Source organism: Microplitis demolitor, chromosome 7 (assembly GCF_026212275.2).
Source record: "Microplitis demolitor isolate Queensland-Clemson2020A chromosome 7, iyMicDemo2.1a, whole genome shotgun sequence".
Classification (NCBI taxonomy): Eukaryota; Metazoa; Arthropoda; class Insecta; order Hymenoptera; family Braconidae; genus Microplitis; species Microplitis demolitor.
In genome coordinates, this window is record NC_068551.1 from 3688574 (window position 1) to 3713480 (window position 24907).

General features: G+C 31.4%; 4 protein-coding genes across 10 annotated transcripts; 1 reads left to right on the top strand and 3 right to left on the bottom strand.

The window, feature by feature from the left end:
* Nucleotides 1-1092: 1092 nt before the first annotated feature.
* LOC103576910 (uncharacterized) lies at nt 1093-15819 on the bottom strand. Of its 7 annotated transcripts, none has more exons than XM_008557357.3 (13): nt 15724-15819; nt 15313-15637; nt 14892-14936; nt 10739-14814; nt 9842-9945; nt 9463-9613; nt 9247-9385; nt 7709-9169; nt 5327-5572; nt 4256-4655; nt 4096-4175; nt 2513-2599; nt 1093-2270 (listed from the first exon to the last, which is right to left on the bottom strand). In XM_008557357.3, exons 3-13 carry the CDS (start codon nt 14895-14897, stop codon nt 2190-2192), a joined length of 6831 nt encoding a protein of 2276 aa, XP_008555579.1. In that variant the 5' UTR covers nt 14898-14936; nt 15313-15637; nt 15724-15819; the 3' UTR covers nt 1093-2189. The 7 variants fall into 7 exon arrangements, with proteins under 7 accessions (XP_008555579.1, XP_008555580.1, XP_008555581.1 ...); XM_008557359.2 differs by lacking the exon at nt 2513-2599 and adding an exon at nt 3555-3599 and having other exon boundaries at nt 2180-2270; XM_008557360.2 differs by lacking the exon at nt 1093-2270 and adding an exon at nt 3555-3599 and having other exon boundaries at nt 2512-2599.
* Nucleotides 15820-17114: 1295 nt separating this feature from the next.
* LOC103576914 (vesicle-trafficking protein SEC22b-B) lies at nt 17115-19154 on the top strand. The gene is made up of 4 exons (XM_008557366.3): nt 17115-17443; nt 17520-17629; nt 17716-18023; nt 18582-19154. Exons 1-4 carry the CDS (start codon nt 17369-17371, stop codon nt 18728-18730), a joined length of 642 nt encoding a protein of 213 aa, XP_008555588.1. The 5' UTR covers nt 17115-17368; the 3' UTR covers nt 18731-19154.
* Nucleotides 18783-21056, bottom strand: LOC106693055 (box C/D snoRNA protein 1). The gene is made up of 6 exons (XM_008557365.3): nt 20956-21056; nt 20676-20857; nt 20501-20592; nt 20247-20425; nt 19463-19785; nt 18783-19382 (listed from the first exon to the last, which is right to left on the bottom strand). Exons 1-6 carry the CDS (start codon nt 20970-20972, stop codon nt 19168-19170), a joined length of 1008 nt encoding a protein of 335 aa, XP_008555587.1. The 5' UTR covers nt 20973-21056; the 3' UTR covers nt 18783-19167.
* A 44-nt stretch (nt 21057-21100) lies between these two features.
* Nucleotides 21101-24788, bottom strand: LOC103576913 (zinc finger CCCH-type with G patch domain-containing protein). Its single transcript, XM_014440204.1, has 7 exons — nt 24636-24788; nt 24273-24491; nt 24125-24205; nt 23906-24046; nt 23087-23229; nt 22316-22965; nt 21101-21505 (listed from the first exon to the last, which is right to left on the bottom strand). Exons 1-7 carry the CDS (start codon nt 24684-24686, stop codon nt 21213-21215), a joined length of 1578 nt encoding a protein of 525 aa, XP_014295690.1. The 5' UTR covers nt 24687-24788; the 3' UTR covers nt 21101-21212.
* Between the last annotated feature and the right edge of the window lie 119 nt (nt 24789-24907).

Genomic DNA, 24907 nt, shown 5'->3' on the forward strand with positions numbered 1-24907 from the left:
AAATTTTTATTTTACTAACAAATAACGTGTTTATAGAAATTACAAAATTATCTGATGTCTGGTACTTTCATTATTATTTTTCTCAACAAGTCAACTACAAAAAAAAAAAAATAAAAATATGCATATGTAGAAAATTTAAAAAACTATATGTGCAATTTTTTGAATACTTATTTTTTCATAGTTTGTCATTTTTTTAAAAATCTATACATTATTAAACGTCGGCTAACTTCAGTATCATAATTTTTATAAATATGAGCGTGAATGTAACTGACAGTTGGAAATTTTTTAAATTTTAAAATAAAAAAATAAAATTAAAGTTGAGTAAAAGAAAAATACAAGACTTGTACGCGCATTTTTGAAAAATTCAATTATTTTATTTAATTAATTTATTTATTTAAAATTTATAAATTGTCTCATGTCTGCTACATTCACACTCATGTGAATGTAGTCGATACTGAAATTAGCCGAGCTCTTATAATTTTAAAATGTTTTTCAAAACCATAAATTATAAAAAAAAAAAGATATTTAAAAAATTATACCTATACTTTTTTAAATTTTCTACTTGTGCATGTTTTTAGTTTTTTTTTTTTTTTTTGTAATCGATTCATTAAAAAAAAAAATCCGAAAATTTTTAATTGTCTGTTAACTTCAGGATGACAAATGTAGCAGGTACGCACAATTAATAAATTTCAAATAAATAAATCAATTAATTAAATTACTCAAATTTTTAAAAATGCGTGTACTCACTTCTAAACTATCTAACTTTGGGTTTTTTATTTTTATCCTTCGTATATTTTAAATACTTATTAACAAATTCAAGAAACTACTAATTGTCTGCAAAATACATACTTATAAATTTGTAATTAAGATACCAGTACTTAGTTTCCTTAATTTTTCACTAAAATAATAATAATTTAATAAATTTGAAATAACATCTATCAATAAATCAATCGGATAATTACCCGAGTTATCAATTATTATTTATAAATTATTTAAAAACTACTGAACCCAACAATATTAACTTTTTATTCATACTTTATTATAATAATTATACAGGAAAATAATCGCAATTATAATAATATACAATAGACATAAGTTTATATATATATATATTCATTCCCTTTAAATATATGTTGAATTCATATGTTACAATAATATTTATTTATTTTTATATTAAGAAATATATAACATAAATTTTCATTACAATATTTCTTTTTAAATCTTCAATAGCATAATTAACATGGCCATTAATTGCACAATTATCTTTTACTACTGCGGCATTTACTGTTTTATTATAAGTAACAACAGATAAGTGTTCAAAACAATGACATTGTTATTGAAAAAATAAATATTTAGAACAGAACAAAATTCAATTATAAGATAATTTAAACACAAATTTATATACAAATAATTTACTGTCAAATTTTAGGTCAAGTGTTAAAAATGCAAGACAAAAAAAAAGAGAACAATCCCAGTATTTACATAAACTATCCGTAAGAAGTAATGGAATGCAATTAATTACTTATTATTAATGAAAAACAAAAAATTTTAAATCTAGTTGATGTCCCGCTAATTAATTCAATTTCAAAAATCTTAAAACTTTTTTGTTTTGTTTTAATGAAGAAACATTGAGTGTCTTCTGATAACGAACAAAAAATGCACACTTTGTTTTACTCAATAAATTCGATGACAGTGACAATTATTAAAATTTATATCATTAAATATTACAATGAGTTGCGCAAAAAGACGAATAATTATTTAAAAAAACTAATCAATATTTTCTACGACAGACATAATTGCAATTCTGCGCAAGATTATAAAATCAGACTTTGAATTATTTATCAATTCTCAGTTACTCTGAATATTTACTACAATATATAAATTCTTTGCGTTATTACAAAAAAAAAAAAAATACTTATCAAGTATACGCAGTACAAAAAATTATAAATATTTTCCATAGATATTTAATATCAATAATTTTTTGCATGCTTTATATCAAACATTAAACGCCATTATGAAGAAATTACTTTAAAAAATAATCAACGTCCCTAAATTACATATTTTTCCCCTTCATCGTAATTATATTTTATTTAAATTACTTAGTAATTAATATCATTAATAATTTTTCTATTATTATTAATGATTAATCATTAATAAAAATCGTGTATTACAATTTATTTCCTATTGTTTCATCGCCTCGGGTATCTATTCTTTGAAACATTAACTGCTGAATTATCTGTTACGTCGGCTGGATTATACATCATTGGTCCCTGTAATTAAAAAAATAAATTAATTCTTTTATAATTAATGTCAATGAACATGTATACAAAAATTATTATTCCGATTAAACTAGAAACATATAAATTAATAAAAAGCATAAAATAATAATTAAAAGCTTTCGGCGAGGCTTTTAAATTAATAATATGTGTATATGTTAGTGATTATGATAGTGGGGTTGAAGATTAATTGTTGTTTCACTTGGTTGAAAGATCTAAAAATAAATGAATTTTACCTTGATCCGTTGGTGAAGGTGCGGATCCCTCATGGTGTAACTCTGTACCTCGCGAGATAGTGAACTAGTCGAGCTCCACCGAGAGAGCTAAATCCCATGTACAAAAATATAATAAAGCGATCTGACTATTTTAAAAGACCATATTCTCAAGCTTGTGTTAGATAATTACTGTGCGTATGTTCAACAATGAATTTTATAATTTTATTTATCTAATGATTGGTTTTTAAATTCTTTTCGTGATACCAGCATCGGAACTTTAAGTATCAGTGTCTCGAGAGCCAGTCGAAAGAAGTTAATTTCAGTCCACTGTCGCGAGGAATATTAACAGGCACGTAAATTGTAAATGCCAGTTAGCGGGCACGAACAAACAAATTTTCTTTGGGCGAGTAAAAATTTTTTGCGCCAAGAAATACTTTTTTTCTGTGCAGTAATTTAAGACCACTAATTTTATTTACGTAAATGACAGTTCTGACTGTGATTAAGTTTTATAAAAATTAGTGTCAATAATAAATAGTATTTATAGTTTCTGCTTAATTATAAATTTCAAATGACAATTTACGTTTACGCTAATAGTTGGTCTTAAATTAACTTGTTTCTGACTGGCTGCTGACACTGAAACTAAGTTCCAATGCAGGTAATCATGAAAAATCTAATGTGTAACTCAGGATGAAAGACGATTTCATTGCGGGTGATGTCAGGCTTCACCCTGGTCTGAAATTCTTTTGTTTCATCCCTCGTCACTCAATATACTATTAAAAAAAAATTTATCAATCAGTTTATTTTAGAAAATTATAAAAAAATTGTTTATAGTTAATTGTGTTTTTAAAAGCATGATATAATTTATAAAATATAAGCAGACTAGAAGATGCGAAAGGAGATTCAGGAGTCGAGAGCAAAGTAATAAAATTTGAATGCCAATTTCTAATAGCGCTAATTTCTAATTGCATAAAAGAAATGAAATATCAACTGTGCATATTCTATTGCAAAAAAATAATAAAAAAATATTATTCAAGTCCACAATAATTTATGTAAAAGATCTTACTATTAATAACGATTGTTATTTGGCTACGTCATTCTGGTTCCCCGACTGCTTGCAAATGAAAACACAAATAAATTTAATTTATTAAGTTCCACTTTAATTTTCTTTAAAAACAAACAAAATCATTCAAACGAACTTTTATGAAACTGATAAGATTCAATAAGAGTGTGAAGTCTACTTAAATTAATAAAAGCTGATTTAAAACAGAACTAATTTGCAAACAATAAGTAATTAAGTAAGTGAGATTAAGATTCAGTAAAAGGACCGAGGAGTGATGCTATTAATAAAATTCAATTCGTAAATTATTTATTTTAACAGTAATTGTATCATACATTAGACTTAAACAATCATACACATACATAACAATACTCTAATAAAAATAAAAAATTTAAAAGTAAAAAAATAAAAAATTAAAAGCATACTGCAGCCAGAGTACAGAGCTTAGAATCTACTTCAGAGTGCGTGTTATGTAAAATGTATTTAAATTACTTATGATTGTTTTCGTCTTGTGTAATGTATGATAAAATTATTCTTCAACACTTACACCCTGATTCGCTTGTTCATTTTGAGGAGCTGCCGCTGGAACTGGTGTTAAAAAATCTACTGGAGCATTTGGATCATTAACTGAATAAAAAAAAAATTCATATGATTTATTTAATTAATTAATTAGAAATTATTATGCTACAAAGAATTTGATAGAATACCTGGAGCTGGGACAAAAAGTTGAGGTGACGAAGCGGCCATGGGCATCATAGGCGAGCTAGCTGGTGTCGGAAGATTAGAAGGCGGTCCGTTAGTTTTAACTCCTCCGGGATTCATAACATCGATATAATTGGCGCGCATACTTCTTGATTTTTGTAACTTAAACATATTATTACTTCCGGCGATCATTTTAGATGAATTGGGGGTCGATGAATCGAGACTGTGTTGGTTTTGATTAGCAGGAATTGGTTGTTCAGGAATAGATGGAGGTTTTTGAATTTGTTCAGGAATTTTGGGTAAGTTCATTTCTGTTATTTTTGGCGGTGGCGCTAAACGCGAGGATCCACTGTCTCCATTCTCATCTTTGTTAGTCCACTTTTTGGCAACTGGATCCCATACAATCTGTGACATAAAGCATAAATTTAAATTCAATTATTTGATTATATTTGAGGACATTCTCAAGCAGTGCCCGCGAATTTTTAAAAATATTCAATGGCCTTTAAATGTCATAACAGTCAGAAAATTTAATTAATTAATTTTGAAAAAAATTAAAGCGTTAATGGAAAAAAGGACGAGATTTTCATTTTGCCCAGACATAAATTCATCCATCGGAAGCCTTAATTTTTATCAGAATTGTCGTCTAAGAAATTCTACAAAAATCCTGAGTTCAAAAACAGCGGGAAGTTTTGGAGTTTTCCTGCCGGATCAACCGCTCTTCAATTTTTTTAAAATTAATTATAAAAATTTGAATAGATAATTACAATTGACACTCATTAAATATTTTAAAAAAAGTGGGGGTACTGCCTAAGAATGACCTTAACACTCAATGCAACGATTATTATGATTGATGTATTAGTCTTTATGTTACTTAAAAAAAGTGATATTAATAATGCTAATAAATATCACACTATACTGGCCTGTGATCGTCTTCATCTTAAGAAGTTGATCATAATATTTTACCACAAGTACCCACGGCGAGCCTTAAGTAACATAAAAAAAATCTATCCATCCTGACATCATTTTCATAAAGAAAAAAAATGTATCCTAGGATTATTTAAAAAATCCAAACTTACCGTCGGGTTGCTGTCATCCGGCAAGATCATTTGGTTCTTGGGTTTCGGAGTGAGTTTACTGAACAATCCACCGAACCAGGACCCACCAGAATTCGCGGTCTTCTTTTCCGGCTGTTTGTCATGCTGCTTTTTATTTTCACTCGACAATTTCCCATGTTCATTTGGAGATTCCAGGGTATCAAGATCTTCTAGCGGATCGTATTGTTTAGTAGACGGGGCCATGGATATCTGGGGCTGCGACTGCGGCTGTAATAAAAAATACGAATCATCATCGCAAATTGGTCTCAGCAAAGTTTGTCTATGCATACTGTCAAGGCTTCATTTTTTAAATACTTTCATTTAATTATTTAATTATTAACTCATCAATTATTCAAATTAATTGTTACTTAATATTTAACGCCGTAACAGCGAGCAATGACAAACTTTGCACACAACCGATATTTTTCTTAACGATAATTAAATAATAAAAAGTTATTTATAATTTTATAATTTAAAGACATCATTAAACACAACAAATTCATTTATTTAAACACTTCTTATACACGTTAATTTATCACCCATGTTAAATAAAATAAGTTATACAAATAAAACAATTATAAATAGATAATTAACTAAACTACGATAATTAATGTTCACACATATATTTATATATATTAATTAATAAAAGCTATTTATGTAAATACCCATTTCGATCAATAAGATCTACTAAGAATTAAATAAAACAAGAACATGTTTTATATATTAGGGTCGAGTTACCGTTTCTGGCCACTTTAGACCCAGTTTTGGACACTTGGAAAATTTAAATAAAATAGTTTGTAAAATACCCAATGACTTGATTAATTTTTTGAAATTTGTCCAGACATTTTTATTACACTAGTACAATAGAAATTTTTTTTATACTTTTTCATTATCGCCTACAAAATTTAAAAATTTGAATTGCAAAATTGACATCTCCCAATTAATATCAACTGTAAGTAATTTTTTAAGAATTTATATCTCAGCAAAATTTTCCTTTTTTCAATTAATTCAAATTTTGATACACTTTGACACTCGTTCATTTAAATTTTTTGAAAAGTGGCGGCACTGCCTGAGCATTAAATGACAAAAAATAAAGCAGTGGCCATAAATGGTACTTCCACCCTATTTACTTAAAAACAAAATATTTCACATCTATATTTATTTTATATATAATATACTTGTTGATATATTTATTAATTTATAACAGCACTGGGGCATCTATATCAAAGGTTTTGGATATACGTTTACCAGGAAGCACACGTGTTTTATCTACTTGATTATGTCTATTGTCGATATAATTAGCAGCTGGAACGTCTATGTTAAATGTACCGCCAAAAATAATAGGCCGGTATCCAGAATTTCTAGAGTTTAACTGCTTCGACTCATCAAACGACCAAGCATCAACGGTGTCGCAAATAACGTCTTTCCTTCTAATATGCGGTGCTACTCTAACAACTTTTTTTTCTTCAAAATTACAATACTGTTTCAAAGTTTGCCCGCTGTTACCAAAACGTACAGAGCTTTTGTCAACCTCAAACGAAGATGAGCTGGATGTCGTATTTGTCAGAGACTCGAGTTTCATTTTACTGAATTGAATATCTAAATCCGTTGGATTATAATTATTTATAACATCTTCCGTAACATTTTCTTCCTCTTCCTCTTCCTCATCATCATCTTCACCTTCTCCATCATCTTCTTTGGGTTCTTCATCAGTCTCTTCACTGGACATTGACTTAATTGGAGGCTTGCATTTGAGAAAAACCGGTGGCTGCCCCAATGGCGGTTTCAAATACTTGGGGTCGATTTTTTTCGATTTACAAGCAGCCGGTGGTTTTTTAGTATCCATTATCTTAGGAAATGGTGTCGTCACTCTAGGATACTTAATTAATCTTCGTGGTTTTTCAGTATTAAAAATAGTTGTGTCATTAGGTCGAGTGTCATCTTCAGTACTCGATCGAAAATCGCTATTCGTTAATTGATTTTTAGCCCGAATTTTCCGACGGCGTATTGTATTCGTATAAGATTGCGAGGAACCATCCATCAATAATAATTTATTATCATCATTGTTGTTATTATTATTATTATTATTATTTTCATAATTATTAATATTATTATTACAGTTTGATGATGCAGAGATGAAAGTACTTACTTCAGGTGTTGGTGGCTTTTCCTCTTTATCCGACTGATGAAAGCATGAATGTAATAAAAATTTATAAATATTCATCATATATTTATCTATCGTCATCCGATTCATGATAGATCACACAATCAACATGCATTAATCTACGCCTAGTTATTAAAAATTTACACTACTTGCAAACTTTTCTTAACGTAAAATAAAAATAAAAAAAATTATTTGCTCACCTCGTAGTTCCATCCAGGAGCTGGAGCAGAATCAACATCAGTTTGCTCAGAATTATACTGCATGTGACTCGACTGCTGTTGCCAGTCAGCAGTATTGTAATCTCTGGTGTACTCTTGATTGTAAGTCTGCTGATTCCAATACTCCTGTTGGGATTGTTGCTGCTGCGGCTGTTGCTGCTGCTGGTACTGGTTGGTGTCAACATTCTGACCGTACTGTACATTTTGATCAGCACTGTAAGACTCTTGTATATTAGGGAGAGACATAGGTTGCCATGCGTCTTGATTAGTGTCAACGGTAGGAACTTCCATCATAGAGACGGGAGCATTTGAATAATCCTGCTGATTTCCGGAATAATTCCACTGCTGAGGAATGTCACGTTCGTGATCATGTGTGACACTTGGTGCGTCTGAACGTCCATTATTGAGCTCTTGCACTATTTCACCTGTCTGACAACGACCGACGATGTCGCTTAAATTATTGAGCCAAGTTAACGTCCCGACATCTTCGATGCAATCTTTGAACACCGGGTCATGAAACTTTATTCTCTCACTCAGTGTATAAACGTTATTGATAAACGATACTTTATACTTTGATGGTTCTTGGACAATATTGACGGCAATTTGTTCAAGATAAAGTAACGCTTTTTCAATCAAGCCGTAATCAACCATTTTTTGAGCGATTTCAAATTTAAATGTCTGCAACCCGACTATTGTAAAACCTGGCTCACTTAAATTTCTTGCATACTCATAAATTTCGGTAAGTACGACTGCTTCGAGTGTAGCAAATTCAGCATAAGGTTTGTGATGATTTGATCCAATGAGCACGAGCTTAACACCGGGTGTACCGTGAATTCCAAAATCAATTTGAGCGAGAATGTAACAGAAGTGAGCTGCATGAATATCACCACGTGCTGTCAGTGTGTCACCGAGAGTTGATATTGCGCGACGATTTATTTCTGGATTTGCTGAAGTGTTTGATATAATCATGGCTAAGTGCGGACGCCAGTCGTCCCACTTACTGTCAGCTACACAAGTTACGCTCGCTGGTACGCGACCCGAGTGAAGTTGGTACAAAGTCTGAAGAGGATCTTGGGCCGGTAGACTGTTGGCAAAACGTGTCATGACGGAGGCATGTGTACGTTTGTCTAGTTTACTTGCGAGGAAAAGTGCATGACCCCAGAGGCCTTCAGTCATCGCATACTCCAGAGCTTCTTGAACTAAACCACTGAGCAACGTGTTTCTAAATTCGTTTGTTATTTGCTCGACTGTTTTCACAGGTTTTATTTCTTCTATTTCTTGTACCGCGTCTTCGTGGACTGACCCTTCTCTCCCAGCTCCACCAGATCGTTGGGAAATTGTTGACTCACGACGTATCGGTTTGTCATTTGATTTTTGAGCCTCGTAAGGATACACTTCTTTGTTACGTAGCAATAATGTAGCGATGTCTACACCAACGACGTTCTGATAAACAAATAAAAATATTTAAAATCTATAGTTCGTAAAAAATAATAATAATATTTAAATAAAATGTAACTTACGCCGTTCTGTTGAATGAGCATAATCATAAGTTGATACAATAAAATATAAGACGGATGATCAACAAGTTCATCATTTACTGCCGCTTTTTTTATTTTGGCTTCGCAATACTCAATAATTGTCTTTTTATGTGTAACGCCCCTGTAATTTAACGCACAATTATTAATATTTATTTTGTTGTAAATTACTACGAGCACATTTTAATTTTTGATATTTACTTTACTAATGGCCCTGGATAAGAACGAATTTCACGGGCTACTGAATCGTGCATCAACAAACTTTCTAGTTGAAGAATGTCAACTCGAGCGCGCTCTCCATCGGCAGGATAACTCGCATGGACTTGAACTAATGAACCAATCGAAAAAGATCCTACAAAAAAAACATATTTAAATAAATTTATAATTCAAATTATTAAAATAATAATATTTTAGAGATGTGAGAATTGGGTTCGAATCGAACCATTCGTAGCTTTTCGAACTATTGGTAACTTTTTGAATTATTTTTTATTTTTCAAATTACTCGATTCAAATCAAGAAAATTCTGATCAGCTTTATAGTTCGAACTATTCGCACATCCTTATAATATTTATAATTTTACCTTGAACATGTGATGTTGAGAATTTAGTCGGAGTGAGTCTCGAAGCAATTCTTGAATCTTCTAATAAAGAAATATCTCCAATTGTATGTTTTCCACTGTTTGCCCTGTCAATAAATAAATATGTCATTAATAAACTATAAAAGTATGAAAAAAAAAATTAATGAAGCACAAGAGTTAATAAAAAAAAAATAATTTATTTTTAGCAGTTTTGAGCGCGAAATTTTTGCAAAAGTTCTAGCGTTTTACATCTGGCCTACAATAAATATTTTTACCAGGGATTTGTCCCGCTTCAAACCGTCTCACCTAATCAATTTACGACAACAATTAGCGCGTTTCCGGTGTACAGGACTGCTAGTCCAAATGGGGTATCCAAAATAGGGCACATATAATGACTTGTTTGGTGTATGGAAGTAAACACTCGACATTCTGAATCTATGACGTTTATCGAAGTATTTTATCATGGAGGGATTAGTTATACGGTAAAATTAGTTGATTAATGTTTTAAAAAAAATAAATTAGCTATTAGTTGGCCGTGGCTCAATTGCTGATCCTGTCAATAATTTCCATCAACTTTTCAAAACAGGGTGGCCACAAATAAATGATTTTAAAATTCCCTGATATTTCCCAGTTAAGTTTTTCAAATTTTTCCTGAATCAAAAATTTTATTCGTATCAGTATATTCAAAGTTTTTATTATATTTTAATTGTCAATAATAAAAAATTAATTGATAATCATCGAAAAAAATTTATTGAAGCCCGTAATTTGCTTGGGATTACTCTGGAAAAATTTTAAAATTTGAATTGTTTGAAATTCTCTTATAATTCCCGAGATTTCCAGTTTGTGGCCGCCCTGTAAAAGATCAAAAACTGGACCACGTGATCGTTAAAAATAAATTACCTGTCATCACAAGAACTTCTTCCAGAATGAACACTAGCTCGGTCCTCTGGATAATTTTGAACCCCACGAGCAACATTATTAATACCATGCTGCTGATTTCCGTAATATTTATTGTACCACTCCATGTATGCTGTAGGATTAGTCCTGCGTAGATTTTCTAAATACGCGTAATAATTATTGTTATAATTACTTCCATAATCATAAGCACCGTAGCCATTGTATGCGTAGTAAGGATCCCTTGGACGTCCGTAGTAGTCGCGATCTCGGTCGTTGTAAGAAGATCTGCTGGAAGGCCTCGAGCTGCGCGCATACGGATCATCGTAATAATCACGTCGAGGATCTCTTGGATCTCTAGGATCTCTTGGATCTCTAGGATCTCTAGGGTCTCGTGGATCATAATCATCATAACGTCTACGTCTTTCATCCCTGCGATCGTAATCTCGGGCCCTCGGATCACGCGGATATCTAGATGGTTCATAATCCCTGGCATCGCGACGTCTCGGATCAACGTCACTGCGATGCCCTCTTCTGTCATCATCCTTAAGCTTTCTGCGGTCATCTAGATCATCGCGACTCAAATGACGGCGATCTCCTTCTCTGAATGACGCGTCACGTCTATCTAAATCCTCACGTGAATTGTAAGCGCGTTCGTAATCATGCCCACGCCTTCTTTCATAATAATAATCATCATCATACTCACGATCACGGTCGTAATAACTTCTGTCACCTTTATGATCATAATCGTAACGACGTCTATCAGTAGGACTTTGATCACGACGTCTCTCACGGTTTTCATCCCGACTATTTCCAGACTCCTCGTCATCGCCGTCTTGATAAGAATCCCGACGTTTAGGAGACGCAGTTACAGCAAGAGGATTTTCTATTGAAGCACCAACAGCTTCTTCGCGTTTGTTTCTGGTTTCATTTGGCTGCGGCAAATCCTGCATGCCGGTAGCTGATGGTGGAACTTGTTGGGATCCAGTTACAACTCTTGCGTTACTGTCATCTGTAATAACTTGTTCATTGCGAGAAACACCTCCAGTTATTTGACGCATCACTTCAGCAGAGGGAGTCGGCTCGACGGAATCTATTCCACTACCAGGTACTTGACGTATTTCAGCTGGTTCCAAGTTTATTTGACTTTGAGATTTAATTCTCTCCTCGCCCGAAGGATCGTTTCGTGATTGCGAAGGTGGAAGTGATCTCTCCCTTCCTGATGGGTCATTTCTACGTTCAGGTGTGTCAGTATCACGTGACGGTAGTCTACTTTCTCGTCTCTCTTGACCCGGAGGAACATCACGACGTTCTGTGCGATCAGCTGCTGAAGTTATAGCTATAGATCGACCCTGTGGATTGAGAGTTTGCTCTGCAGGATTTCTTCTAGAATCCATAATACGAGGACTGGACTGCACATATTGCTCTTGACCAGTTGGATCATTACGTCGTGGATCTCCATAACTTGATTGTCCTGGTACTTCTCGTAAAAATGGAATATCACTTGGCACTTCATCATTCTCTTCATCGTGATTTGACGACGTAATACCTTGCTCGTGATGTAAATCCGTCAACTCACCAGTTTCGAGGAATGTATTTCTATCATTAGACGCAAATTCATAATTTTCAGATGTTTGGTCATGCTGAGGTTGAATTTGTTGGTTAACCGGATGAACTTCTACAGGATTTATCTGTTGACTAACAGTTTGCTCCACTGAAGTTCTGACAACTGGATTATAAGCACTCGCTTTGCCTTTTTCAGCGCCCAATTTTTCAACGACATTCAGTAGCTCTTGAGCCTTGGACTCGTACTCTAATGTCTTAGCATCAGCGCTAGTAAATTCACCAGCAGGTTTACTTGGTTCATAATTGTCTGCTGGTTCTACTGATGGCCAGGGTTTTTGCTGTTGCATCGGATGACTTTTTTCAGTGTTTTGATACTGAGGATTTTGCGGTGGACTTGTTACCACTGTCTTCTGGTTGTACCACTGATCATACCCAGTTTGAGTAACTGGTATACCTCTGATTTCACCAGGAATTATTTGCTTGGGAGCTTCAGTAGGCATTTGTAAATTCTCAGGAGCATTTACAGGATAAGGCTTCATAGTAATTGAATCTAGAGACGGATTATGTGGAATAGTTTTTTGAACAGTTGGGTGCATTGTGAGACCTGGTGATCCAGCAGCATCAGGTGCATTCATCACAGGTGTTGCTTGATGGCTGGTAAATATGCCAGGATGTTCTTGATGATAATAAGGCGATGGAATAGTCGTTTGAGGCGGGCCAGTGTACTCGTGTGATTGAATTATTGGCTCTGGCGGTACAGCGTGTTCATGAGATTGAATGGCCGGCTGTGTAGATTCAGTATGATCGAAGAGTCCACGTGGTCTAGTTTCAGACGATGCTAATGGAGGTGGTGCAAAGTGTTCTTGTGGTGAAGCTAGTGGTTGAGCAAGATGCTGACTAGACAAGACTGCTGGTTCTGAAGGTTTATTAATAACCGATTGAGCTGATTGCAAAGACTGGTTAGGCCATTGATCCACTGATTGAGGCATCGAGTGAACCGGAAATAGTGCTGGGTGATTTTCATACTGATGAGAATTAGCAGAATCTTTATCATCGATATTTAATTGTTTGACACTTGATGTAATGTCATTCATAGTATCATTTTTGATTGAACTATCAACACTAAAGCTGGATTCTAAATTTTCGTGACCGCGATCAGTAGCTTGAGATTCAATTCCTGAATTCTGTGGTAGAAATAAACTGCTGGTGGTATCAGGAATAGGAGCTGCTTGAGTTGTTTGTGGAGTGAATACAGAAATATTTTGCTCATCATGCCGAGAATTATCTGCTTTAGTAATTGGATTAGTTGGTTCTGGTAAGCTAGCTACTGATGTCGGATAACTCATTGAAGGTTCAGCATGCCAATCATGCAAAGGTTTATTCTCTACTACAGAACTATCTAAATTGACATCTGTTAATTTATTAGCATCTACCTCAGGCTGGTTTGCCCCAATATTTTGTTGGAGATTAACCGGCTGCCAGGATTGATTGGCATTAAAATTATCTGGTTGATGAGGGTGGTTTTGTATAAACTGATTTTGTGGTTCTACTAATCTGTTATCATGATTATCATCATGCCATTGATTAGGTGGAACAGTATCCTGGCTGTGTAACTTAATTTTATTTGTTTCATGATGATTATCATGCTGCCACTGTCCGGGCATTTCTTTAGCTAAATTTTTTGGCAACGGTTGAAGCAGTGGTTTATTAAACTGATCATGTGTCACCCACGGTCCACTGTTATCATCAGCATGATACTCTTCCTTCTTATTAGAATTTTTCTCCTGCCAAAATGGTTCCGCAGCTTGATTCTGCCAATTATGACCTCCAGTATTCGTCTGATCTCCATTCCAACTGTAAGCATTTGAAGTAAACTGCGGAGTCTGAGCTGGTTGATCAAACGGTGATGCTCTTGGTGGAGGATAAGGATTGAAATGATCGTGCTGCTGATTGGCTTGCCACTGAGCTTGGACATTTTGATTATCAATAACTCCCGGGTTTGTTGAATTTGTTCTCGGGGGCATTTGCTGCTTCGGATTTACTGAAAAATTTTTATACTGAGAATATGAATCCGATTGACTAGGAGTTGGTTCTCTGCTCGGACCAGTTGGCACCACGTTTCCACCAGTTTCTTGCGGCAGTTGATGTTGACCAGCCATTTGTCTATTTCCATTTATATTTGAATAATAATTATCTTGCACTAAATTTTGATGTCTCATATTCCCATAATTTGACACGTGCGCCGGTGGTTGCTGCTGAGGATGTAATTGACCTGATTGCTCCGCGGATTGATCAATATTCCAGTTCCACGAATCGTTACCATTGTCAGCAGTTTCTGTTCCCCACTCCCAAGAATCTTCAGCGCTATTTGTTTGATTAACTCCCCCTAGAACTTGCTGGGTCTGATTACTGGGCATCGTAGGCCATGAATTTTGATTTCGTGCTCCATAACTCGGTACTGCTGCAGTCCCAGTGTGATCTACGCGCTGTCTGCCCAGTCTTGCACGATATGGATTCTAAATACAAGTGATAAATTTAATTTTAATTATTAATTATATCAATAATGATAAAAATAAACAGTGATATCACTTACGTTCATACTGACAGCCGGATGGACAATTAATTTTTAATTTTTAACCTGTAAAATTTCAAAATAATTAAATTAAATGTAAAAATAAAAATATTGTCAAACTCACTTTCATAAAATAAATTCATTGTATTGCATAAAAAAAAATTATAATAATGAATAAATAAAAACAAGAAAGTTGAGTTTACTTGAATTATATAACAAAAATAATGAGAAAGCAGAATAAGAAAAAGTCAAATTCATTGTTTTTACAATAAACTATACAGTAAAAATGATTATTAAAAATTTGTTAAAAACAAATAAATGCTAGCAGCTGGTTACTATTTAGCAGCCTGGCATTTAAAATAAAAAAAAAGTTGACCTTTCATATGCGTGCATTCACTCACTACATTTGTATGCATTTGTATATGTGCACTTATTCACTTACTAATAATTGTCTCCGGTAGGTACGTTCGCATAACTTTGAATGGTTAAAAAAAATATTTTTGAATAATTTATTTGTTTATCGATGATAACACACTGCCTTGATAGTATAAATCAATTTAAATTATCGTAAGAACAATAATAGGCGATTCAATGACGTGTGGATCAGACAATCTGGGCGGAATTAAATACCAGAGTAAAGTTTATAAGAAAGTAGACATATTTCCATTTACTTGGGGTGAGGGAACTGAAGGGTATCAGCGATGTCAAGAGCTGGTCAGGAGATATGTGGGTTAAGATGCACGTCACACTATTTTCCGCTACTCTCACTAAAATTCATATGGTTATTTTTTTTTTTAATAAATTATTTTACGGATCACGATCGCGATCACGATCCTGAAAGAAACAGACTTACATGTAATTATTTTCTACACATATCTACATAGACTTAACTATCATGTCCACGCGGACATTTGACGTGTCCTTCTTTCTCCTTTTTCTTCGAGGTGGCGTCTCTCTGATCGTCATTTTGAAAATTGCCGGTAATTTATCATTTAATCTTGACAGCAAAATATAAAAAATTTTGAACTACTGACATCTGTCATTTGAAAATATAGCCGATAATTAATCAATAATTAATTTTAATATTTTATTAATAACAAAATAATTTATTTAAAAAGTATTTATGAATTTAGTCAACAATACATTTAACGTAAAGTTTTTTTGTTTATTAATAATTAAAAATATAAGTGTAAATGTAGCAGACTTAAGACGTTTTAAAAATTTAAAATAAATAAATTTTTGACGACCTAGGGACCCTTTGAATGGCTTATTTATAGGATCTTAATTCATACTTTGTTTGTTTTCGGTTCGGGGGATCGAAATCTACTTCCAAACCAATTTTTAGCTTGATAGAGCCATAATTAGATTTTCTAGGTCGATTTTAGTGGCCAGGAACACGATTTTTAGCCATTTGACCCCCTGGGAAGCCTCTGGATGGCTTTCTTATGGAATCTTAGTTCATACTTTGCTTTTTTCCGGTTCAGAGGATCAAAATCTACTTCCAAACCAATTTTTAGCCTTCTAGAGTAATTCTATAAATGTGTTTTTTTTTTTTTTTTTATTTTTATTCAATGTATATTTTTTTGAATTTATTTCAAAACTATAATATCTGTCGGATGTCTGGTACATTTACATTCATTTTAAAATATTTCATGATACAGAAGTTAGCTGACAAAATTTTTCACTTTTTTTTAAAACCATAAATTATAAATAAAAAAAATAGTTTCAAAAATTGCACTTGTAGTTTTTTAAATTTTTGACTAGTCTATATTTTTAATTTTTTTTTTTTCTTTTATAATTCTTCGATTTAAAAAAAGTCGAAAAATTTTTAGGTGTCAGCTAACTTTAGTATCACAAAATTTTTTCAAAAAAATTTTATTTTATGATATTTATAACCTCAAAATAAAAATAAGCAATTAATTTAATTATCCCGATTGTCAGTGACAGGTCGCAATTTTTAAATAAATAAATAAAATGTTACTAAAATAAAGAAATAAAAAAATTCATATTCAAATCAATGAAAAATCAGCGCGCGCTTTTTTTAAATTTCATTGTTTTAATTTATTTAAAATTTATTTGTCTCAGTCTGCTTTATTTATTTATATAATTTATTGAACTTTTATAATTACTCGATGACTACACAATTATTCGACAAAAAATAAAAATAATTAACTCAAGTGGGGAATGGAAATATATATATGTATTCAGGCAATACAATATGAGTAAGCGAGCTATGACATGATGAGTTGGAAGTTGGAAGGAATAACATAAATGGTGGACTTGAATCGACTGACGTGGTTGGCAGTGAGTGGTATAGCGCGAATCAGTTGATGGTACCCTTAACTCTACACTCTACTTCAGCAAAATTAAATGAGTGTTTATATTTTTACAAATAAGCATTAAACATAAGACAGCTATTAGCTGGTAATTTATTTAAAACTAGTGCTGATAGATATTTCAAATAAATAGAAAGTAAATTAAAATAACAATTATTTACAATGGTGTTACTTACGATGATTGCGAGGATAGCAGATGGGCTACCTCTGGCAGCAACAATGCAAGAGGACGAACAGGTTATTATTTACTTTACAAATTAACGTTAATTATTATCTGACGTAATTAAATAAATTGTGATATTTATTCATACAGAGCGGGAAAAGTATTCTGGAGTATCAGAATCAAGCTAAAATGCTGTTTAAAAAATTAGGACCACAATCTCCAGCTAGATGTACCATTGAAACTGGCCCCTATCTGTTCCAGTAGGTTTCAAAAATATTTTTAGATTTAAAATTGACGTATCAAGTCCCTGTGACGCTTAATTATTTTATGGATTTATTATTTCTAGTTATTTAATTGAAAATGACGTATGTTATTTGGTACTCTGTGAAAGAAATTGGAGCAAACGTTTGGCTTACAGTTATTTAGAAGACATTGCACAGGAATTTTATGCACAGTATGGAAAACGGGTTAATACTGTCACTAGACCTTATACGTTTATTGAATTTGACACGTACATACAGAAAGCTAAGAAATCATTCTCTGATGGAAGATCGAGGAGAAATATGAACACACTTAATAGTCAGCTTCAAGATGTACAGAGGATTATGGTACAAAATATTGATGATGTTTTGCAAAGAGGAACTGTTTTATCAGGTTTGAACTTTATACTTTAAACTGTCTATCTATGATGACACTCATGAGTGAAAATGTGTCAGACAATTTGAATTTTTTTTATTTTTGAATAAATAAATAAAATGTAAATAAAACAGATATTTTAAAATACGTATTTAAATATTTGCAAAATAAGAGCGCGCATTTTTTAAATTTATTTATTTAAAATTTATAAATTGTCAGACATCTGCTACATTCACACTCACTGATACTCAAGTTAACAAACGTCTAATAATTTTTGGACTTTTTTTAGAAACGATCAATTACAAAAATTAAAATACTTCAAAAAATGGCTGCCCAATTTCCAAACACAGTAACTGGCAAATATGAAATTTTTGAAATATGTATTGAATCATATTTACAAAACACTGAACCTAAAAATACTAAAAGTTTGATTTTAAAAAATTTGTTCCTTACTGTGTATTGGAAATGTGCTGCCGTTTAAACTTGATGATAATATATTTATGTTATTATTGATCGTTATCAAATAATCATTAAAGTAATCACTAAAACTGATGTATTATATTTATTTGTTTACAGAATTGGATTCTAAAACTCAAAACCTCTCAATGTTGTCACAAAAGTACAAAAAAAATGCGACACATTTGAATAGCAAATCAATGTATGTCAAAGCTGTCGCTGGTTTAGTTGCATTCCTCGTATTTTTATTATACTTTTTCATTTTGTAATTTAACACTAGAAATATTAACACCAAAAACTACAATAATGATAACTAAATATTTATTATTTTTTCTTTTTTAAATTGATGCTAACATGCATTTTCTTTAACGTCAATTGTTAAATTATTAATCTATACTTTTTAGTGTGAATAATATATTTGTATGTGGGTAAAAGTATTTAATTGTTAAGATTAAAAATTATTTATATATAATTAGGGGTTGGATTGTTTAACTAGAAAATTTTTTTTCACACTGAACCAGTCGATCGATTTTAATGACTGATAACTAATAAAGTTTGTTTTAAATAAAGTTTCCACGTGTTAGATAAAAAATGTATATTTTCTTGGTCATATAAATTTGTATTGAAGTTTTAAACGTCATAATGACATAATATTTAATAAATATAAATTATAATTATTATAAAAAAAAATTATTTACAGTTTTAATTACATTTTTACAAATTCATCATAATTAGGAATATTTGATAAACCAAAATGTCCCTCATCATTTTTATTACCATTTTCTGCTTCCGAATCTGACGAGTCGTGATAGAATAAATAATTTTTAGGACGTTTATTGTTTTTGTTGTCTTGTTGACGTTTTTTGTGTTTATTACCGCGACTTTGTGGCTTTTCTGTCAATTCTTTCTCGTTTTCATCATCTACAAAATAAGTAATAATTCAAAAAATTAATTAATTGTTAATTAACAAGAAGTAAAGTCCGAAAATTTATACTACAAACCTGAGTCAATTATTTCGAGCATATCAATGTGGTCTTTAAAAATAACATACAGAGTTGGGAACTCAATGATTGTTTTATTTGACAAATTATCTTTAAGACTAGATGTCAAATCTAATTTATAAAACCGCGAGTTTGATTTTTTTATTTTCTCAGCTTTTAATAAAATTTCTATACCAGACAATCCTGCTGCTCGATAAAATTGCAGTTTATCACTAAGTATTTGTTTAGTTGCACTTTCATCACAATCGTCGGTGTCTGTATGCCCGTTTAAGGGATCTAGCACATTTTCAATGAGTTCTGAAAGTCTTGTGGTATCTAATGCTCTAAAAAAAATGTTAGCATTTAAATAATCAATCACTAAATAATTAAACAAAAATTATGATACTAAAATTAGTAGACAGTTAAAAACTTTCTGTTTTTTTTTTTTTTAAAGTCAAGTACAAAAAAAAAACTAAAAATATGCACAAGTAGAAAATGAAAAAAACTACAGGTGCAATTTTTTCAAATATTTTTTTTTATAATTCATCAGTTCGAAAAAAATTTCAAAAATTATTAGACGTCTGCTAACTATGATACTGAAGTTAGCAAACGTCAAATAATTTTTTAAATTGAAAAAAAATAATAAATTATAAAAAAAAAAAATATTTCGAAAAATTGCACTTGTAGTTTTTTTTATTTTCTACTTGTGCATTTTTTTAGTTTTTTATTTTTGTAATTGATTTGATGAAAAAAAAATCCAAAAATTGTTGATTGTCTGCTAACTTCAGTTTCATTAAAAATTTACTTTTTTGTACTCCATTTAATATTTTCAGCTTGAGGAAAAATCCAGTCTATTTTCCAAAACAATTCTTTTGTTTTCCAGTTATAATACGAAGTATTTTCTTTATGTCTACTAAAATTATGTGGCAAAAATTCAAATTTTACTCCACTTTGAGTGGCCGCTTGTTTCAGTTTAAAAAGCCGCTAAAAATTACAAACAATTTAAATTATTAACTAACACATAAAATTGTCATAAATATTAATTCCAAAATTAATTACCACAGGTAAATTATTTGCAGAACTAAATTTCTTGGACTCATCTCTCTGCAACTGATCAACAGACCTACCAAGTTCCTCAAGTAGTCTGTAGTCTACAATAATAGAGTCCAGTAATTAATTTAAAAAAAGAAAAACAATTATTAATACTAAAAAAAATATATATTCAAATAATTACCGCTTTGTAAATCGAGGTCAGTAAATTTATTTAAAGGAATAAATTTAGTTTTATCACGAATGCCATCACAATTTAATTCTTTTTTGTGTATGTCTACACATGTGATACAACAGGTTCTAACCTCACACTTTGGACACGTGTATTTTGCTTTATTATTATTGCAAACTTCACATTTTTCTAATCTAAAATTAAAAAAAATATATTTATTAATTAATTTAAAACAATTATCAACATTAACTTGCGTTAATTATTTAAAAAATACCAAGAAAAATAATCTTACTTTATGACCGTCTCCATTGCGAGTTTTCAAATTTAAACTTACCATCTATGACTGATGACACATGAGCACAACACATAGGATTACTTTTATAGGAGGGATTGGAGGTAAATATATACGAAATTACGGTTATAAAAGTTGCAATATATATATTTAATTAGTATTTATTATTAATAAGTGCACGTAAGCAATATATATACAGGGTGAATGCATTATCAAGGTTGACAATCAGTAAATACAATTACAATAACTTTTACACATCAAAATATAATTAGTTTATCCTTTCTATCTTTCTGTTCGGCTGTTATATTTTTAAGTTTAAAACGTAAATGCGTAAGTTTATTCTGTTTATCGTTATACTGTATAACAAGATTATTATACGGAATGCTTCCTTTGGGACATTTTCCCAGGGAATTCATAAGTTTTGATGATTCATTCTCGAGTTTCTTTATATCTTCGTCGATACGGAAACTTGCGAGGTTGAGATCACGAGTTGTTTCTGTCTTTAAACTTTTTCTGCTATTTGAACTGCTAGGTTTACTATTATCTTTTGCTGTTGAAGAAAAAAACGTTAATGTTTTTAAGAAATAGTATATTGCATGACAAAGAATAAAACGAAAGGATTTCAGAACAGGGTGAAGCCTGACATCACCCGCAATGAAATCGTCTTTCATCCTGAGTTACACATTAGATTTTTCATGATTACCTGCATTGGAACTTAGTTTCAGTGTCAGCAGCCAGTCAGAAACAAGTTAATTTAAGACCAACTATTAGCGCAAAAGTAAATTGTCATTTGAAATTTATAATAGCAGAAACTATAAATACTATTTATTATTGACACTAATTTTTATAAAACTTAATCACAGTCAGAACTGTCATTTACGTAAATAAAATTAGTGGTCTGAAATTACTACCCAGAAAAAAGTATTTCTTGACGCTAAAAATTTTTACTGACCCCAAGAAAATGTTTACTTGTCTCAATAAATTTTTTGTATTATAAATTGAAAACAAAAATTTTCTTGGAGCAAGAAAAAAATTTTTTAGGCGATAAAAAAATGATTGCGCCAATGAATTTTTTCTAGTCCTAGTAAAATTGTTGTCTTAAATTTATAATACAAAATATTTCTTACGCCAAGAAGTCCTTTTTTTCTGTGTATTAAACAAATTACAAGTATCAGAGTTTAAATTGCGAAAGCCTTCAGTCAGCACGCAGAAACAATACAGTTTCGCTCCTAGAGAAGAAGCTGATCAATTTCTATTCTCTAAATCGCATTGGTCTGAAATTGGTTTGCTCCCATTGGCTAAACAGGCACTGGAACTTGTAGTTTTAACGCAGGTGAAAACAAAAAACAATAATACTTACGTATATCACCAAGGGTATTGTTAATAAAATCAAAAACATTTCTATCACGGGTTTTTTCTCTCTGATACTGCTTTTCCTGCCGTTTTTCCAGCTTACGTGTCTGCTTTTTCATTCTCTTTTGAACGCTAAATAAATTCTTGTCGCCCCCAGCATTTTCGCGGAGTTCCATACAGTGATCTAGAGATTTTCCAGCAGGCAAAACGGTTGCTTCAACCGGTACTATTCTGCCATCAGACTTTTTACCCAGTCCAGTGCCTAGTACATAGCCCATTTGCGCCATTAATTTGCTTCCCATTCCACGTGTATGTTGCTCCCACTTGCCCAGCGGCTCCATAGAATTCAATTGAAACAGTGATTTATTTATTAATTCCTCTTTATTTATATTTTTTTCAATATTTTGATAGTTATTATAATCTACGTCAGAATCATTGCTGTCTGATGTGTCAGACATTACTAATATTTGGTCGTCATGGAGTGGTAAAAGGTCATGGATATCTAACTCTATAATGTTACCACTAGATTCAAATTTAACTCGATAATAATCGCCTTCTTTTTCGGGTGCTTTTATTACAACAGATCTGTGCCATATTCCATTTTTTTCTTTAGCTAATACACGGCTACCCATTTTTATTGTTGAGTAATCAGGTTCTCTAAAAAAATAACAACAATATTTATCACTTCGTACAAATACAATTATTATCACAAATATATGTATATATATATATATATATATATATATATATATATCTAAAATTTACATAGTACTGGTACCTGTATTCCTGTAAACTAGAAAACGGGACTATTTCTCCATGCGAGTAATGACATTTATCATCAGAAAATTTACATGATCCATTGAGGAAATATGAACACGGTAACATTTCTTTATGGATTGGGTTAATGAATAATACTTTTACCTAAAAATATCAATATGTACTTATTAATTATAATTATCTCAAAATTTATCAGTTAATTAATTGCTTGAATTTTTTATAAAATAATAATAAGCCAACCTGATTAATTTTTAAAAAACCAAATATCAAAAATTCACTTTACCGTCAAATCATTACCAAAAATTTACAAAAAATTTTAATACAAATCTTTTGTAAAATAAAAATAAATAATTTAATAAACATCAAAATAAAAATTTTTAGTACAGGGTGCATTTGGAAATGCTCTAGCTCTCGCTATATGGCAACACTTGGCTAGAGCTAGAGCATTTCCGAATGCATTCGATATTTAAAATTTGTTTTTTTGACGTTTATTAAATCATTAAAATTTCTTCAAATCAGCTATTTATTATTTTCCAACAAAATCTATACTAAATTAATTAACCTGTTATAAAATATATATATCCTCCTCAGTCCCAAGGCATCATTTTGTTTGCTATTTAAATAATTTTTTGTAAATATACTTATAGATCTTTTAAGAAACAAAAATTGATATTTTATAGTTTTTAAAGCTGTATCAATAATTATTTTTATGGTTCAGCAAACAGCGGCTAGTTGCCAATGCTGGAAAAATTGTCCCCTATACAGAGCGTCAGTATCGAGGAGGATAAAAAAAAAAAGTTAATTGAGTAGGTGATTTTACCATAATATCATTAATACTGGTAATATTATCTTGATTATGTCTAAGGATAGAAGAAACCATGGCATTGTGATAACCAGTGCCACCCCAGCTGCTACCATGTGGAGCCCGACATTTCATACCTTCTAATGTCTTAAGCTCATCCTACAATATTAACTTGCATCGTATAAATAATAGTTATCTTCTCTCTTTTTAAGCATTACCAGATATTTTTTTACTGACTTCTATTGAATTGCTATTTGATGATGACTCCTCTTGCTCATTCTCGTCTTTAGTTTTCGTCTCTTCTTCCTCTAATTCAGCCTGTCAAAAAAATAAATAAATTAAATGTCAATTCCAACTGATTAATTAACTAATTTAAAATAATTACCTTAAACATAGCATATTCTTTGCCCATAGGATCATCTTCTTCATCTTGACTGTCAGACAAACCGTCATCTTCATTATCACTAGTGTCCTTTCCTTCAGCACTTCGCAAACTTTCTTTAGTCAATGCAATAAGCTCTTGGATATCCGATTGAAGACTAAGTAAATTATCCTTGTCGTGTCCTTCACTTGCTGTAGTCAGTGCTAGTTGAACTTGAGACAGCTATCCACCGATTCATTGATTGAGTGCATCAGAAATAAAAGTTGAAAAAAAGGATAATATTAACCAAAAAAAAAATCTTCGATACATTGTATTTATTGATTGGTATTGGAGTTCGGTTATTGTTATTTACTTATAAACACGTACCTGAGTCTCGTATTGTTCGATAGCTTCTCGTAAACTATCTACATCGGTCATTATTATATCAGTAAACAAAAAATTAGCTAATGATAATATAAAATAAACGAATTTTGACAAACACTCCAGAAATAAGTATCAGAAAATTTCGCCACCTAGATGATGTCGCTTCAACTACTCTAATATTTTCTTTTTTAGAGATTGTGCTGACATCTACCCTGCCAATCAATAAAATTTAATTAATCTGCTACTGCTAAATCAAATATTTTCGTTACTGTTAA